At 43.1% G+C, this 20,000-nt stretch overlaps 1 protein-coding gene across 1 annotated transcript in view; it reads left to right on the top strand.

The window, feature by feature from the left end:
* LOC147027163 (uncharacterized) overlaps window positions 1-20,000 on the top strand; it is a 54,240-nt gene that overhangs the window by 16,384 nt on the left and 17,856 nt on the right. The window contains 2 exon segments of the mRNA XM_085883601.1: window positions 5,977-6,054; window positions 17,814-17,884. Of these exon segments, the coding sequence (XP_085739727.1) occupies window positions 5,977-6,054; window positions 17,814-17,884 (149 nt within the window).

Raw genomic sequence — 20,000 nt, 5'->3', positions numbered from 1 at the left:
CGTTATGCGAAGTCCTTCATTGGCAGAACCGAGCTCCTGACCACATACAAAGCTTTTGTCCATAGCATGATGGAGTACTGCTCTCCCCTGGGCTGGTGCTCCTGCCTCTCACCTTTCTCAACTTCATGCTGTTGAATCAAAGGCACTTATGATCATTGGTATCTCCCGCGATGAGGCTGAGTCTTTGGGTCTCTCACTTTCTCACCGCAGGCAGGTCAGTGGTCTTTCTGTCTTCGATCATCTCCTCTCCAGCCATGCCCCCCCTGCTCTCGCTGGGATATGCCCCCCCCCATATTTCTGCAGGTCACTAAAGATCTGCCAGTAATCCCCTTATGGAAAACTACCAAAATCAAGAATCACTGCCCACCTTCACTCTTTCCTTCCTCTTTTTTCCTGCCTTTGAAACAAACTCCCACACTCTCTTCAATCCCATTCTTCCCCTCCAGGTCTTCAAAACAGCTGTTCACCACCATCTCTTATCTTCCCCCAAACCAAAACATGATCTTTTCTACCCCCGTTAATTCACCCCAAATCTGCCTCCTTCAAATTCCCTGCTTTCTTTCATGAAAGTCCCTGTCATGACCATCTTGTTTACCCCATGTTCCCCACCCCGTCCCTCTCCCTTCCACAGATCACATCATGACTCTGTTCCCCACTGTTTTTTTCCTTCTCTCTCCCACCCTTCTTGTCTCCTGCTCTCCTTGTTGTACATTCTGTGTGTTAGCTCTCATGCGAGCCTCGAGAGTGTATACATAAAAATAAAAAGTCTACTTTTACTTGTTTTACTATAGTGCTGAGCCAATCGTGAAATGAACCATTTGTGGCTGCAAATGCAGACACATAGTTACTACCTTACCTGTTTACCATGATACAGCTTTAGCTTTTGTGACTCAGACGTGATAAATTTGATGAAACCCCTCAATATGTCGACATAACAATCCCAGCTCTTCCACAAGCCTCGACTCTGCGTACAAAGAAAAAGTTTTGTATTTTTGCTTGAGATTTGTGCTGAATTGAGAAAAAAATTATGCAATTCAAAGAGGTAATGTTTTGTTACTTTTATGAAATGTTTCTTAGCTCGTAACACAATAACGTTAAAACTTGTAATATAAAAGTATTGACATTTCATGTGTTTATAGCAAAATGTAATTTTAAGCGGATACCTGACAGAACGTTGTACTGCACGGGGATGGATGTTTGTTTCAAATGTTATTTCTATAAATCTGGGAAAAGAAAGGGAGAAGGAAGCTCTCAAGCAAGGGCTTTGCACGCCAAATTTGTACAAACTGTTTTGTCTTGCAGAGACGAACATGAATTTTAATCCAACTCGTGGCTTGGTATGACTACATCTTAACCTTGTGACTGAGTACACATATGTACATATACACTGATGAGCCAAAACATTATGACCACTGACAGGTGAAGTGAATGACATTGATTATCTTGTTACAATGGCACCTGTCAAGGGATGGGATATATTCGGCAGCAAGTGAACAGTCAGTTATTGAAGTTGATGTGTTGGATGCAGGAGAAATGGGCAGGAGTAAAGACCTGAGCGACTTTGACAAGGGCCACATTGTTATGGCCAGACGACTGGGTCAGAGCATCTCTGAAATGGCAAGGCTTGTGGGGTGCTCCCGGTCAGCAGTGGAGAGTACCTACCGACAGTGATCCGAGGAGGAACAAACCACAAACCGGCGACAGGGTGTTGGGCGCCCAAGGCTCATCGATGCGCGAGGGCACCGAAGGTTATTCCATCTGGTCTGAACCGACAGAAGGTCGACTGTGGCACAAGTCAAAGAAAATTTTAATGGTGGTCACGGGAGGAATGTGTCACAATCCACAGTACATCGCACCCTGCTGCGTATGGGGCTGCGTAGCTTCAGACCGGTCAGAGTGCCCATGATGACCCCTGTGCACCGTTAAAAGTGCCTACAATTGGCACGCGAGCGTCGGAACAGGGCCTTGGAGCAGTGGAAGAAGGTCGCCTGGTCCAATGAGTCCCGTTTTCTTTTATATCACGTGGATGGCCATGTATGATTCGATCACGTGGATGGCCGTGCGCCGTTTACCTGGGGAAGTGATGCACTGTGGGAAGACGACAAGCCAGTGGAGGGAGTGTGATACTCTGGGCAATGTTCTGCTGGGAAACCCTGGGTCCGGCCATTGTAAGTAAGCTGATAGGTCTGTAATTCAGGGGATCAGTTTTTGCACCTTCTTTATGCAGTGCAGTGATGTCGGCTGATTTCCAAGCAAATGGATGATGACCTCAGGCAAATCACAGAGTGAAAATGGCAGAGAGGATGTGCAAGAGCAGCAGAACAGGGTTTAGGACACATGGGCTGATGCCATCTGGTCCAGAAGCAGAGTCAGAGTTAAGGGTTTAAATAACCTTTTCCACCTTCTCAGGTGCAAAAGACAGATTCCAGGAACAGTTGGCTATGACTAGGAAGGATGGATACCATGAGTGACGGGTTGGGACATGAGATTTGAAAGCAAACACAGAATTCAGGCATTCAGTCTTCTCATGAGCGGAGTTGGCTGTGGTGCCATTTGAAGAGAGGGAATGGATGGAGGGGGAGCATACTCCAGGGACGAACTTAACAAGGCACCACCAGGTTTTAGAGGAGGGAGAAAAATTTGAAAGTTAATTCTTGAGGTTGGATCGATGTTGCTTTCTAGTTCTCCTGAAAGGGCCACACACTTGATGCAAGCTTTTGGAAAGCACTAAGATTCTTTCAATCGGATTTGCCTTCCAGGAAGAGAAGACAAGTTGTTTCAGAGCAAGTGCCTCACCACAGGATTCAGTGTACCATGGTTGGGAAGAAAGGGAGGATAATTGAAGATGAGATAGGATGCATCTGTGTACAATGTAGACCAGGATTCTGTGGAAGAAGTTCCAGGCTGAGTTTACATCAGGGTCAGTTGATATGGGAGACTTGTCCTGAAGTGAGATGCCTGCTTGCCGTCCCTGCCAATCTGCTTGAGTGAAATGCCAGAGACATGTTGACTTTCACAAGCATGTGATCAGATTGGAGCAGAGGAAAGAGCACGAGACATTTGTTGAAAAGTTAGTCATCCATGCTTGCAGAAGTCCAGAAGTTCAGAAGTATGCAAAACTGGAGGTTTTTGGAAGTTTCAGGAAGACGATGTATGTTCTACAGTGTTGAAATATAATATTCAATTGAAATAAAATTAAGGTTTTAAAGATTGTACTATAAAAAAAACACTAGAGGGGGCACTCAGTGGAGCGCATACCTCTGCCACGTAATGCCTGATGCACGAGAACATATCAGGCCCGATACATTTTTGAAATATCATGCTATACAGTACTATATCGTTTATGGCCCGATCTCTCAATGGTGAAGAATAACTTTAAAAATGAAATAATTATCGTTTCCAGATCCCGATTCAAATCTTCACCGGAATTGAAACAATTCTTCCCTTTGACACACCCAATAATATCCACCAAGTTTCATCTGGATCCGTCCAAAACTTTTTGAGATATCCTGCACACAAACAAACAGAGAGAAAGGGGTGAAAACATAACCTCCTTCACCTTCGGTGGCGGAGGTAAAAACACATGGTTCGGAATTTTACCGCCATTGATGCGCACCGTCCTTAACACCACCTTATTTTACACGTAGCATTTGTTCTTTGTGCCTGTTTGTGTCCTTTATGATCTCACAAAGAACAGTTAGCTTCCTGTTTGGAATGGTTTTCAATTTTATTTCACTGCCAGATAGGCAGGCAGACTAAATAAAACTACATTACTCCTCGCTGCACGTGCGCAGTCGGGACGAGATTCCATACAATTTTGCGAAATTCATAGCCTAAGTACTGCAGAACTACACGTTGTCTTTCGATTCATGTTCTCATTTGTGTTCTACCATGTTCACTGCATAACATTCAATTGATATTAAGTAGTTCCTCGGTCATAGACTGTCCTCCGCAGACAGAGAGACAAAGTGAACCAATTGCTTCACCAAGCTTTTGGCTCCGCAGGCGCAAAGTAAAAATGGATGAAACAAACAAAAAATATATAACCACAATCCGACAACACAAGCCATTGCACACCATTACACATGCACGGAGTGGTAAACTTCACCGTAATAAACTTCATGTTCCGATTCATCTTCTGATTCCATGTAATAACGTTGAATCGGAAGATGCTGAAATAACCTGGGAAACTAGAGTAATGTCTGCCATTGAGTCTGCTGTGGATTGCAAGGTAAGTATGCGTGATTTAGAAAGGAAAATGGCTCGGAAAAAACAGAACTGTTAAGCCAATACATGTAGTTGTTGAGCTTAGCTACTTAAGCCAATTCTATCACACTGGAGCAGATGAGAACTTTACAGAATGAGAGACATCTGTTGAGACTGCAGGGTTACAACCACCGTCTGCAATTTACGGTGGTTATAACTGTAGTTCCCTTCCAGGGATCTTCGATGCAGGAGTAGCACGTTCGGCCCATGAAAACTTGCACAGTTATGACCAACTTATGGTTATTTGCCTGTGTTTTATCATTTTATTAATGCCGAGCGTCGAGCAAGGAAGCAGCACTTTTTAAAGTCTGGTAGGACTCGGTTGAGGATTGAAGCACTGACCTCCCAGACTCAGACAGGATGCTACAACCACGACGGTTTACACCTCACCTACATTGTTTAACACAATGTATCTTTTGTAACGTTCTGTACTCCCTGTATATATTTTTATATATTGCTCGCCCATGCAAGCTTAGTACAATGTAATGGTGATCCAATCACATATAGTATATGCAGCCACATAGACCTGCAGTTGCATCTGCATTCCTGTAATTATTGCACATTTTAATTGGAGTATAAAACATGCGCCAACCGAAGTGCTTCGACACATGATTTCCACTTGTCGATTGAAGCACAACTTACCGTTCGATGTGGTTTTACAGTTGCTCAATGACCTCGATATGATCTTCCACCTCAAGTTGCAGGCATCTTTGTTTGATTATTCCAGGTTATTTTCTGGTCTTGCACCATCACCTTTTTCAATCGGCTGCCAGACTCGATGCACACTTGGTCGAACATGCTCATTGTCCAACCCACTCTTTGTTTGTCGACTTCAATCAAGACTGACAGCTCACCTCCATCTCCCTTTTCTCCCATCTGTAGAACTATCTTACATCTTCTGCCCATTCCTGTTCCTCTCTCCAGTCATTTCAGGTGTTCGCTCATCATCATCACAAATCAAATATTTTGCTGACTTACGATCCTCTTTTTTTTTTATCTGCTCCGAGCTTTTTCACTCATCCTCCAATCTACTCGTTCTTTTATATTTACTGTCAGTGAGTTTCTTCCACTCCTCTGTTGTTCAGGTCTTTCATGAAGTCAGACTTCTTCATCAATGGACTTGCACGCATCATGTTTGAGTTCCTCTTTTTTTCTGAAGAAGTTTCACATTTGATGTCATCCTCTTTTTTTTCTTTTTTTTTCTGAAATAAAGTTTCACAGCTTGTGCCAATCCTAACCGTTTCATAAGCATGTAATCATTAGTTGTGAAAGTATCCATCGCATCTATAAATGTCATATCTGGAAATTCACACGTCATACCTGTGCTTATTCGCAGCTGCATTGTCATCATGATCAAAGCATTCCAATAGGTCCAACTTAACAATGAAGAATCTAGTGATTGAAAGAACCATTTTGTTTCAATCTTCCTGTTTATTGTTTTCCCCCTCCAAAAAAAATTTCTCGAGCTCTCTCTTATTCCGTTCTATCCTCTGCAGTGTTTCCATGATGTATCTGTTGTGCAATGACGAGAGACAGGATCGCAGCATAATCGCAGTTAGTTTGTGCTCATCCAGAAGTTTAACGCCGTACCCAACATCTAATAACTGCAGTGTCGCAGAATGGCATGTTGATAATAAAAGCCATGCATCATCAGCCAGTGCAGTGGGCAGAGCATAAATGTGCATCACATGGTGTCATTTTTCTTTACAGGCGAGGAACGGTTCAATGCATCTGAGAGCCAAGGGAGTCGTATGCACGGATGCAACATGACAAATCCGCGGCAGAAATGTTTGGTTTACAGTTTTTACTCTTAATTTTGAAACCACATCTAATGATACCCCCAAATGCAACGTCCACTTAAATAGCTAATGCTTTTGAGCAGAGGCGGAAATATTTCACTTTGTGATGCAAAATTTTGTTGATTATGTTTTCAGTTCCTATGTTAACAAATATTTATTCTCAATCGAATGATGATAATATTCATTACTTTTCCATCAAACTTGTTATTGCCTAACATATCAACTTGAGGAAGCATATCCCACACAAATTGACAATGTGCATGACTTGCAGTTTATTACAAGTTTCTACTTGTGAGTCATGCCGATAGCTCTTCAACAACCCAGGAGACATATACATATTAAATATCGAGCTTCAGGGAGTAAGATTGAGCTGATTATCGAAATAACAATTACAAAACAGACTACTTTGAGTTTGACTGTCTCCGAAGCCCCACCGATATCTACCAATCCCCATCTGCCAGATGCACCTCAACGCATTTCCAAACGTTTGCACTTTATGCACTCTATTCCTCTTAAATCTATCACTTACTTCCTCTCCTTCTTCATCAAAATTGTGGCATGTGAAGTTGACCTGTTTGCCATTGCCGTCTGAACTCACGGTTTTTGATGATCCTGTGATCTAAATTTTTAATCCATCACAGCATATTGATTTGTCCATTGTCTCCTGCCTTTGTAGAAAGCTGCACAAAGCAACCTAGAAAAACATGCTTGCTTTATGCAACCAAGCATTTCTTGGTTGCTTTCTCCAAACTTGTGAATGTCTGCAGCTGTCAAGGAATCCAGATGGGGTTGGAAACGGCAAAGGGCTTCCTTTGTGCAGCTTTCTTTGGGTGAAAGAACATGGGTGTTAATTATGGATATCCGTGCCAACTGTGGTAATTGATTAGGTGATAGCTGATTGGTTAATTCCTCCAATAACTGGTGAAAGATATGATTGAGTCTTGTGATTGATATGTTAACTGATCTTGGCATTGCACATGGTGTGTGGACATGTTACCTTCATAAGTGTTGGTTTACAGTTTACATAAGTTACCTTCATAAGTTGTGGGATGAAACTTTGCCACCTTGGCGCCCGTAATTGGCATGGCATGTCCACACACCCCCCCGGAGAGTCCCTACATACCCAAATGTACCCATACGTACCATGTCTGTGTGTACTGTACACATACATCGACCTTGTAGAAACTCTCGACTGCCCGTCCCATAACAGGTTAAATTGCATCTGCCAATCTTTTGCCCAATCTATGCGAGTATCACAACTTTCCTGAATCTGATCACCACCCCCTCTGCTATCCACCTCACCTCCAAGCTTTGTGTCATCTGCAAATTTGGAAAGCCAACTCTTCACCCCACTATCCAAATCATTGATGTAAATAATGAATACTAATGGTCCGAGTACTGATCCCTGAGTTACCCCACTACATACATCCTCCCAACAAGAAATCCTCCCACTCAAAGCCATTCTTTGCTTCCTATCACTAAGCCAGTTTGTAATAATTCAATTAGCTACCTGACCAGCTACTCCACAAGCCCTCACTTTGGCTAACAACCTCCGATGTGGTACCTCATCAAATGTCTTCTTAAAGTCTAGATATACCATGTCCACTGCCTTTCCCTCATCCACCCAATCAGACACTGCTTCATAGAACTCTAAAAGATTTGTTCGACAGGAACTATCTTTGGTAAACACATGCTGACTACCTTTTTGTATTTGTTTCAATGGTTCTTCATCCAGTCTTTAATTAATATCTCCAACACCTTCCCCACAACTGAAGTCAAACTAACAGGTCTATAGTTTCCCAATTATTCTCTGGATCATTAAATAATGGTGTTACATTTGTTACTCTCCCATCCTCCGGTACCTGTCCTGACTCCAGTAAACTATTGAAAATATCCGTTAACATCTCGCTTACCTGCTCAGCCTCCTCCCTCAATACTCTCGGGTGTATATTATCTGAACCCGGAGCCTTATCTTCTCTTAGATTTCCTCGCTGTTCCTTTACTTCCTCCACTCCAGCCTGGATTTTCTGTAAAAGCCCTTCCTCACCACTTTGATAGATACTCTCAGCAATTGGCAATTCTCCTGAATGCTATATTGTAAAAGTTGAAGAAAAATACCTGTTTAATAATCCTGCCATTTCATGATCATCACGAACCACTCTCCTGTGCTATTCCTCAATAGGCCCACACTGGTCCGAACCTGTTCTTTTCCCCTGATGTACTTAAAGAAAGCCTTGCTATTATGTTTAATATTCTTAGCCATGTCCTTCTCATACTCTCTTTTGGCTTGCTGAGTTATTTCCTTAACTTGTCTCTGTTTACTTCGATAGTGATATAAATCTAAATCTAGTCCTGTTGTTTTAAACCTAATAAATACCTTCTGCTTCTCCTTTACGGAGTTCCTAATCTCACGACTCAACCACCCTGCGGCCTCTTTCTGCTTCTAGTTTTACACCTCATTGGAATATACTTACTCTGCACTCTCCACATTTTCTCCTTGAAGATTTCCCATTTTTCTGATGCTGATTGTCCTGTTGTTAGTCTCCCAATCTACATCACCCAATTCTCTCCTCATACACTCAAAGTTTGCTTTCCTGAAATCTAATATCCTCACCCTACCATCCTCGAACTCTAACGTTCAACAGAATCTTTGCACATACAATGTTATGGTCACTTGTTCCGAAATGCTCCCCTAACTCCACCTCCTCCACCAGATTGGGATCGTTACTTAAAAGGAGGTCAAACACTGCACTCCCTCTCATGGACTTATTTATAAACTGGGTTAAAAAGCAATCCTGGAATACAACTAGGAAATCCTCATCCACTCTGCCCATTCCCTGTTCCTGAACCCAATCTATCCCTCGCAAGTTAAAACCCCCCATAATCAATACTCTTCCCTTACCACATGTACTTTTGAATTCTTCATGTACTCCTCCTTCCTCCTCTTCCTTCCCACCCGGAGCCCTATAAAGGCATCCTACCATTATCGTACTGTTTTTACAATCTCTAATCTCTACCGACACAGAATCCTCTGCATTAATTCCTTCCTTAATGTCACCCCCTTTCACTTGATGTAATGCTGTCATTTACCCAGATTGCTGCTCCTCCTCCTCCTCCTCCTCCTCCTCCTTCTCCTCCTCCTCCTATTCTCTCCTTCCTATCACACCGATTTACCTTGTAGCCTTCGAATCCCGTCCTACAGTTGCTCTCCTCCTTAAACCGTGTCTCACTCACTGCAACTATATCGTACTCCTCGCGATCTACTTTGGCTTCAAACTCTTCCATCTTATTATTTAAACTTCTGGCATTGGTATAAAATATTGGGTCGCCGAAATAGGTGACCCTTATCGTGAGTAATTCTGTCTGTTTGTTTGGATGTTTGTTTAGATGTTTGTTCGTTTGTCATCAGCATAATTGGTAGTAAACCTTGGCGGATTTTGACCAAACTCGGGTGGTAGGTACATCTTGTGACCTAGTGCTTTGGAAATTGTGATGGTTGCTCGGGACGCTTTGGTTCCCAAGCAACAACCGAAAAACCTTCAAAATCGGTACCGTTCACGTGAAATCAATTCCGAAAGCCATTATCCCACGTAGGGTTATGAAATTTAGGATGAATGATCTACAGGTGATGCTCTCTCAAATATATTCCTGTTTTTGTGATATATGGAATACTTTACCCACAGCGCCCCCTACAATTAGGGTATGCACGGAAATTGGCGAAAATTGAAGGCCCCCTAGCGACCAGGTGAGTGCATCGATATGAATGAAACTTTGCAGGTTCATGGCACTCAATGAGTACTACAACTTTGCCTCAGGACATATTAACCGATTTCGCTTAGGTCAGGGGTCAAAGTTCAATTAGTGCAAAAATCAATAGTATGCGAGAGCTTGAGGTGCCTTCGCGCCAAATGCTACTCCTCCTCGGGTTATGGTCGGATGGTCATGAAAATTCACACTAATCGTCCGGAATACATTGTGCACAAAGGATCGAGCCGGATTTTCGATTTAGATCTTTGTTCACCCACAGCACCCCCTCGAACTTTGGGCATTTCCGATTTCAAACCGCATTTTTGGTACTTTTCATTCAAATGAATACCGAGTAGTTATCAGTAGAATGAACTGGATGAGATTTGGTATGCATAATCTTAAGGTGATCCCCTATCCACTATATGACATCCATTTTGCTCTATATCTTATAGTTTCCATGCTCGGCAACCCATCGCCACCTACCGGCTTGTATTTAACTTTTCCCTTCCTGAAATTATATTTTCTTGCCTAGCCTTACTCATCACACTTACATCATTCGTTCCACCCTTGATACCTTCCCCACCCTCTCCTGACCTAAATAAGCCTGAATTCCTTCCTCAATTCCCACTGCAAACCTTGCTGCCCCCTTTTACTTATCAGATGGCCATCATTCCTAAACACTCCCTTTGTCCCCGAAATGATTCACACTGCTTCTCAAATGTAAAACCTTCCTCCCTTCACCATTCTTCCAGCCATTGGTTAACATCAATCACTCTGCTCATAATTTATATATTGTTTCCTAATCTTGGAAGATTCCCAGAAAACATGACCTCACAATCCTTTGCTTTCAGCCACTTCCCCAATGTCCTGTATCTACTTTTCATAACCTCTGATTAAACTTTCTCTACATCATTCACACCAAGGTGGACCACAACCAACTTCTTCCTACCATGACCCGATACAATATTGTTTATCCTTCCTTTAATATCCCTAACTTCCGCTCCTTCAAAACTACACAGAATTCTGTGTCTACAATCCTTCCTGTAGAATATAGAATCAACATATTTAATAATCTCATCACACACAAAAACTGTCTCCCATACCACCTCATGTCTACCAATTTCTGTTTTTGCACCTACACCACTACCTGCACACAGTGCACCTCCACCACTGGCTGCACCCACTGCACTGTCACCACCTCCTGCCCCCGCTGCACTGTCACCACCTCCTGCCCCTGCTGCACTGTCACCACCTCCTGCCCCCGCTGCACTGTCACCACCTCCTGCCCCCGCTGCACTGTCACCACCTCCTGCCCCCGCTGCACTGTCACCACCTCCTGCCCCGCTGCACTGTCAAAACCTGCCCCCGCCACACTATCAACACCTGCCCCCGCTGCACTATCACCACCTCCTGCCCCCGCTCCACTGTCACCACCTCTTGCCCCCGCTGCACTGTCACCACCTCCTTCCCCCGCTGCACTGTCACCACCTCCTTCCCCCGCTGCACTGTCACCACCTCCTTCCCCCGCTGCACTGTCACCACCTCCTGCCCCCGCTGCACTGTCACCACCTCCTTCCCCCGCTGCACTGTCACCACCTCCTGCCCCCGCTTCACTGTCACCACCTCCTGCCCCCGCTGCACTGTCACCACCTCCTGCCCCCGCTGCACTGTCACCACCTCCTGCCCCCGCTGCACTGTCACCACCTCCTGCCCCCGCTGCACTGTCACCACCTCCTGCCCCCGCTGCACTGTCACCACCTCCTGCCCCCGCTGCACTGTCACCACCTCCTGCCCCCGCTGCACTGTCACCACCTCCTGCCCCCGCTGCACTGTCACCACCTCCTGTCCCCACTGCACTGTCACCACTTCCTGCCCCACTGCACTGTGATGTGGATTTTTTTAACCCACCTTGTTGTGATCGTTGAAGGATTCTAACTGGCCGATTGTGGAATCCTATTTGACTTCAGACAGAGTTTAACGTTTGTCCGATTTGGTTATAAAAGACTGCATAAAAACCCTTTGACACTGATAAAACTGATGTCCACACAAGTCCTTCCTTGTGAAACAATTTATTTTCTAATTCTCCACCATACACGTCTCACCCTCGTACAATGAACTGAAGAATCCCCATTGATTGCAATATTATTTGGTTCTATTTCATCAATTTATCCTTTAGTTAACAGTTAGACCAACCCGATTTAATTCACTTCCACATTACATCAGAGAGTTTTATTCTAACTTGGTACTTGGTCAGTTCCAAGGAGAACAAGCCACTGAGATTCTAATACTTCCTCAGGTGCTTGCACTGAAACAATTTTACATTTCAAAGAATTTTATACTTACATGAGAGAGTGGTGGGGGCTATCAACCCAGACTGCAGACGTGTCCTTTAGACGAGAAGCCACTTCGTACATTTCGAGGCAAAGGTTCGCTGTTATCAGCTAAGGTCACTCTGCTCCAGACGAAGACATTTATTATCATTTAGGGGAAAAGTCTCTTCGCCAGAAAGGACAGCCAATTCAACTTGTAGCATAAAAGTTACATTTCTAAAACTCCATTTGTTACAATTTAGAATACATTAATATAAATTTTCCCCCCACAACTGTCAACACCTCCTGCCCCCGCTTCACTGTCACTACCTCCTGCCCCCGCTGCACTGTCACCACCTCCTGCCCCCGCTGCACCGTCAACACATTATGCCCCTGGCAAAAACGACAAACACAAAGATTTACCTTGAAAGATTAGATTTAAAGTGGGAAATTAGCGAAATTCAATTCAAAAATGGATCGAGCTACAGACCACAAAATGTCAGCGTATACTCTATGGCTTCAGATCGAGAACAAACATGGCAAACACCTGGTCAAATGGAACTTCTTATTACCTCCGCCACCAAAAGGTGTTTTCACCATTTTCATTCTGTTTGTGTGTTTGTTTGTATGCAGGATATCTCAAAAAGTTGTGGACGGATTCGGATGAAATTTTGTGGAATGGATGGGTGTGTGACAAGAACGAACTGGTCAGATTTTGGTGAAGATCCGGATCCGCATCCGGCTACAATAATTTTTTAAGTGATTCTTCATCGTTGAGAGATGGGCCAAAAATGATATATAGTGCGATATCTCAAAAAGTTGTGGACGGATTCAAACAAAACTTGGTGGGCATGTTGGGTGTGTGACGAGGACAAATTGCTTCGATTTTGCTGAAGATCCCAATTCGGATCCGGAAACGAGAATTATTTAATTTTTTAAGTTGCTTTTCATCACAGAGAGAGAGAGAGAGAGAGTCAAAAACGATATGTAACATGATGTTTGAAAAATGTATTGGGCTGGATATGGTCTTGTGGATCAGGCATTGAGTGGCAGAGGTATGCGCTCTCCCGAGTGCCCTTCAAGTTTCCATAAGTATCGATGTTGAAGTGAGGTGAATTCTAAAAGGAGATCACACAAAAAAGTTAAACCAAGCGATGTCCAGTAAAAATATAATCAAATTGCACATTTTCAGTGGATGTGACACCTCAAGCTCCCACCGCATGGCACCGCAGGACCCACCAAAGGCAGAAACGTATATCTAATCGATGTGAGATTGAAAGCACGTGTACTTTTTCCCGAAGTAACAACCAAGCAGCTTGGAGAGCGCTTGCCAAGTGGCTTAAGCACTCATGTAAACACTCCAATGAAACGGTTGATAAAGCCTAAGTCACATTTGGTCTACGGCTAGGATACGGCGGCCATACCCCCCCCCCCCTGAATTGACAGAAACGTGGGGCGGCCGCAGAGTTTCTGAGGTGGTCTCAGGGTGGCCCTCCGCCGTATGGCTATCTTTTACAGGCCGTAGGGGTCGCTGTGGAATTACAGCGCAGAGTTATAACTTTTTTCATTTCTACGTTGGCCGTAGAAATTCGACAAGCCAAGCTGTGACGTAGATGTGTTCCACTTCCACCGTAGGTAGGGCGTACGGTGGGCTTGCGTTATTCGTGTGGCTGCCGTAAGCTCTTATCAATGAAAAATTAATTTGGCCAACCGCCAAAAAATTACGGCGGCTGCACTATTTCCACGGTCGTCGTAGGGTAGTCCTAAGGCGTCCCTGTGTTCAACGTACGGTGGCCTTGCGGTCTGTGTGACTACCTGCGGGCAATGCAGGGTCGACGCACGGTTCCCCTATGCCCGCCGTGCGTCCGACATACGGCCTCCGTGGCAGTCTGCATCGACCGTGCATCCACCGTGCGCTACCGCTCGAGATCGGAGTGTAGGTGTTTGCCTATATTTCGAATTGGTATATTCAGATATATATATATATATATATATATATATATATATATATATATATATATATATATATATATATATATTAGTAATAGTATATTCAGTTATATATACTGGTATATTCCAAACTGTTATATTTTTATTTCAGTAAAAAAAGAACTGGTATATATACCGACTCGTTACCGTCCGTCTGGCCGCACGTTCGCCTTAGGGCCCCCCTGCGGTCGCCTTGCGGGCACCTTGAGGCTACCTTGCGTCTGCCTTGAAAATTATATGGTCGCCGCACGGACGCCCTAAGGTCACCGTGCGACATCACATCAAAGACTGTACAGCACCCCCATGTTTTTGGTCTCCACAATTTCTAAATACGCCGTGCAGCTCCCCGAAAAATAAAAACATATGTGACTGCTACATTGTGTGACCGTGGAAATACTGCGGCCGCCCTATAATTGCTAGTGGCCGTAGATTTTGTAGACCCTACGGCCGCCGTGGCAAATACGACTTCGGCCTAAGAAACGGCTCACTTGGCATGAAATTGGCAATCACTGAACCGTCATATTCAACATACACCTCCCAGAGATGCCCGATATGTCCCATATGTCCGAAATGGACAAATGAACACTTTTCTAGGAGTTGGAACTGCTTGTACATTCGATACTTGAGCTTAAATTTAATTATTCTTCGTTTAAGAGGAACACATGGCGATCGCACATGCAGAAATTAAATCAAGCAACAAACTCTTATGTCTCTGGGCTTTTATAAGCATTGCAATGTACCCAGGGATTTGTAGCGATGATGAACAGACATTCAATAATATGAGTGAGGAAAGTGAAAAAAAGAATTCGTAAAAAAATCGTTGCGGCCTGTTCCAAGTCAAGGCATGGTTGAGCAGGCCAAAAAACATGGCGGCTTCAGACCCCATAGAGGTTACCCAGGAAACACCTTAAAACCCCATAAAGCGAGGTGGCCGAGGATCGCCTGATGAAGGATATAATTAAAGAAGGCCCTTAATTATCTTCAAAAGGGGTGTTTTAATTAACCCAAACACCCAATTTTCAGTCATACACTTCCTTTGAGTTTTCTTAATATGCATGCAAAGTTTCAGGCTGTTAGGTTTTGTGGTTTTACAGTTATGCAGGACACACACACACACACACACACACACACACACACACACACACACACACACACACACACACACACACACACACACACACACACACACAATTACCTTTTATTTGTGTTGATATTTCTTTTTCGGGAATCAAGCCGATTGCATAAAAATATTTCTTTTCCATATGCAGAATGGAAATTAATATACAAAGGGCCCTCAGCCACTGCTGGACCACACTTAGTGTAACAAGTGTTGCAAGCTCCTGAATGACCTTGTGCATGGAATCAGAAGCCCATTTGGCCCATGCAATCGTCATCGATGTCGTGTTTCACTCCCGAGGTAATGTTTGCTTCAGTTTTAAACAGCAATTTTCTTGATGTTTTTCTGAAATCTAAATATCCTGATCTTGAAGATATGCACAAATATCCTCCTCCCCCCTTGCTAATCATAAATATACTTTCTTGTATTGGTGTTTACTGAACTTTTGGGATATCTAGTTTGTATAACGGTCTGAACAACAATTGTGTTGCATCACTTTTTCAGAGGCAAAAATATTGTGAAACTAGGACACTCTTCGACATCCCGACGTTGCCAGATATGCCTCCGCCCACATTATTACATCATTATACATACTTGTACCAAGTTTGATTTAAATCCCTGAACCCAGATTTCAAAACATTAAATAATTCTGGCTGCCAAACCATGTGTCCGATCAGGTTGAAATTTACAACATAAATTCACCATGACAACTAGATCATAATTATGAAGTTTCATGTTGATTGATGAAGCGGTTCAAGAGAGAATTTTTTGAAGATTTTTGTTCAGTCCAACATGGTTGCCAGACCATGTGACGTATGTATTATTTGTGACACCCTGATATCCCCAAGGCTTGGGGAATGTGGGTGAAGTTTCCCCCAAATCCGTCGTGCCTTTCTGGAGAAGAGGATTTTAAAAGGTTTATTTTTCAAAAAATCAGAGCTGGCAAATCATATGACTTATGACATCTTATGTGGAGAACTTTTTGTTCCTCATGGAGAGGCGATCATATCTGTGGAGTTTCGCCTCAATCTGTTCAGCTGTTTTGGAGGGGGTTTTTTTTTAAGGTTTTTATGTTAAAAAACAATATTGCTGCAGAATCACGTGACTGATGAAGTCATCAATTTTTAACCACACACAATTTAGCCCGAGATGACCCTCAAAAAATTTCATACTAATCGGATAAAGTGTTCGCTGTATGTAATTATGACATCATAATGAAGCCACCTATGACATCATCATAAAAATCACACCTGTTCCTCATGTGGAGCACTTGCGCCAAGTTTCAATTTTTTTCCATGGAGTGGTTTTGGAGATATTGAGGTCCAAATTGATTCCTTTTCTTCTCAATATCGCTGCCATACCACGCAACCTATGACGTCACAATCATCATTCAAACATTCTGCATGAGCAGTCACACCTGTGGTGAAAATTTAGTGTCAATCGGAATGGCAATTGCGGAGAAAACAGGGAAAATTAGCACATACGTACGTAACGTATGTACCGACAACCCGGAAACGTAATGCCTCCGGCGGCTTCGTTAGCGGAGGCATAAAAATCATGAGACTATTGTGACACTTATTTGAAAGTCATCTGTGACACTTATTTGGAGGATGAGAATGATGTCATTCAGAATATGGAAATATTTCTTACCTGCCTGGAGAGTAAATTTGTCCCTGCCAAGGCTTTCAATACAAAAATTCCTGTTTCCTGTTTCAAAAATTCCAGCAGCATTGAGATTTCCTGTTTAACCTGTGCCACAGAAACAAAATTGAATCTTCGACAATTTGAGTCGTCACACTTTTCCTCCTCCATTCTGTCGTGCTTCACCACATTTTTCATGACACTGTCCAACGGCGTCAAAACTCCCACCGTAATACAATCGGTGTCAGGCGCTCATGTTCAATATGAAGTGCATTGTCATTACCTTCTGGCGTAACGCCTGCATTGCATCAAGGTAATGACAATACAGTTTGTTATATCATGCAACACAAAGTGGCTCCTCCAGAGATTGTTTTTATCCTTTCGGTGTTGGGTGGTAGTGGCTGGGCCTTTTAAAATTTATAAACTGCCAGGCATGCTCGTGTTTTTCGAGCTGCTTCTTGAGACATTACCGAGAGGACATGGATGAGGAAGGAACCGAGCGATGCGCTGCACTTGCTTAATCCGTGCATTCGGTAGAACTGTTTTGAAATGGTCTTGAATCATTTTTGATACTTACCTCCGCCACCGAAGGTGAAGGAGGTTATGTTTTGACCCCTTTCTGCCTGTCTGTTTGTCTGTTTGTTTGCTTGTTTGTTTGTTTGTGTGCAGGATATCTCAAAAAGTTTTGGACCGATTTGAACCAAATTTGGTGGAGATGTTAGGCGTGTGATGAAGACGAATCGATTCGATTTTGATTCAGGTCCAGATCCAGATCAGGCCGATCAGTGTGATAGAAAAGATAAACTGTTCAGTCTGGCAGAGGTATGTCCTCCGCCGAGTGCCGTTTTAGTTCACACAGCTTTTCTTTCAAGGAAGGCCTAACTTGGTCAAAATGTGCATAATGTGATTGATATCACATTTGTGTTAATTTTTGTTGGTATACAGCTATTGAGGCGAAAGGAAAGAGCAGAGGAGCAGAGGGCAAACTGAAACCTCAGAGGATCAACCCACTGAAAGTGAGCCGATGGGACAACAGGTAGATGACGCCAACACATAGATGCACCACAGCAGGAAGAGAGAAGTTGCAGGAGAAAGGTGGACAGGGTCACCCATACTTGTCAAGTCTACCAGAATCTCCAAGAGTCTTGCAGAATTCAGAACGATTTCCTTGTACATAAGGGTAAAGGACCTTTACTTCATTTCAGAACAGATCATTCATCTACAAGCACACGAGTGATATTATGTTTGTTTCACAGCCAATGATGGACAAGACGTGGCTGCCTCCACGCGATAATTATCTGATTTATTGGTTTCATTCCGTTGTCTTTTACAGGGCGTAGTGGCGTGCGCCTGTAATCCGGTTACTCGGAGGCTTGGGTTGGAGGATCGCTTGAGGACGGGAGCTCTGCACTGGGCCACGCTATGAGAGAGTGTAGGGCAGCCCAGAATCATGGCGAAACCCAATCCTTATCCCTGTGTCGTAAGAGGCAACCAGGGTTGCGTCAGGAAGGGCATCCGGCGTAAAACCTGTGCCAAATCAGTATGTGGATAATATCGGATGATCCGCTGTGGCGACCCCTAACGGGAGCAGCCGAAAGAAGAAGAAGAAGATTCCGTTGTCTTTTGTGCATTTTTCATATAACGATAAAAAAAATGAAGATATTGATGATTTATCAGAATTTTTTTTTGGGTGTACATGGTTGAGGCTCGTGGAAGAACTGGAACAGAATGCAATGAAACAAAATAGAAAGGGATAAACCCCAACACCAGAGTAGAAGTGAGAGTGAGATCAAGGGGAGGGGCAAGACGTGGGGCGAACAAGCTGAATGAAACGCAGAAACTAGAGGAAAGGGAAAGTGGGGATGAAACGGAAAAGGAACAAACCAACCGACAACTAACAAAGGAAAAGAGGCGAGGGAGAGGTGGGGCAGAACAATAACCTGGAAAAGGGGAGTGTTTGGGATTGAGTTAATTTTGGGTAGAGGAGATCATGAGTCACTTTGGGATGGGGGATAACCTGATGGAGTAGTGAACAGTTGTCTTGAAGGCCTGGATGGAAGAATGCGACTGATTATTTCCTGATGATTCTCAGTTTTTCATTTATCTTTTGGTTCTTGAAGTTCCTGTTAATGCTCAAACCAAATGAAGATGACCGAATGTTTGCGGAGTATTGGAGAACATGGCTGTTTTGGAATAAGTTGCTGATTCTTGTTTAACCAAACGCATGACAAACTGTTGTTTATTTCTTTTACAGTTTTGCTCCTTCACTTCGAAACCGAGCAGGATATTTAGATTAATGGTTTAATAAACTCCAGTGTTTTTGGCAAGTCGTCTTGCTGCACAGTATTACTGCTTAATACATTTCACTATTTTGAATAATGTGCTAATTCTGTGTGAGCAAAACTTTGTGAAGTTTTATTCTGAGCGTAACTTGCATTCGAGCATCTTCGTATTTATATGAAAAATAATTAATATTCACCACAATATGTTCAGTTTTTTAATTTTTTTTTTTTTATAACGCAATATCCATCATTACCTCCGCCACTGAAGGTGAAGGAGGTTATGTTTTCACCCCTTTCTGTCTGTTTGTTTGTTGTCTGTTTGTTTGTAACTTGCAAAATCGAAGATTTTCCCCAGTATATTGGTTCGTCGATTTTGTTATTCCGTTTCTGTCTGTTTGTCGCCGACAGGTCAGAAATTTTAACCGATCCTCCTGAAACTTCACCACACGGTTGAGTTTGTCAAAAGGAAGAAGCTTATTGTTTTTGACGTGAATAGGTCAAAAGGTAAACATCAAAGGTCAACAACTAAGGTGGTATTTCTAAAATTCTCAATTTTCATGCGATTGACTTTTAAATTTGAAAAGGATTTATAAGTTCAGGTCACTGAATTCAATAAGCCAATTATTTTTGAGGTCAACATCAAATAAAAGGTCAACATCGGCCCAAGGTCAACAACAACTAAGGTGGTATTTCTAAAATCCTCAATTTTCATCCAATTCAATTTAAATTTGAAGAGGATTTATATTTCAGGTCACTGAAATCAACTAGCCAAGTAATTTTTGAGGTCAACATAGACCAAAAGGTCAACATAGGCCAAAGGTCAAGAAACTTAGGTGAGATTTCTGAAATC

The sequence above is a fragment of the Eptatretus burgeri genome, chromosome 5 (assembly GCF_056783735.1).
Source record: "Eptatretus burgeri isolate ZD-2024b chromosome 5, Ebu_testis_v1, whole genome shotgun sequence".
Lineage (NCBI taxonomy): Eukaryota > Metazoa > Chordata > Myxini > Myxiniformes > Myxinidae > Eptatretus > Eptatretus burgeri.
The sequence above is the reverse complement of the archived record's forward strand: the minus strand, read 5'-3'. Positions and strand labels throughout refer to the sequence as shown.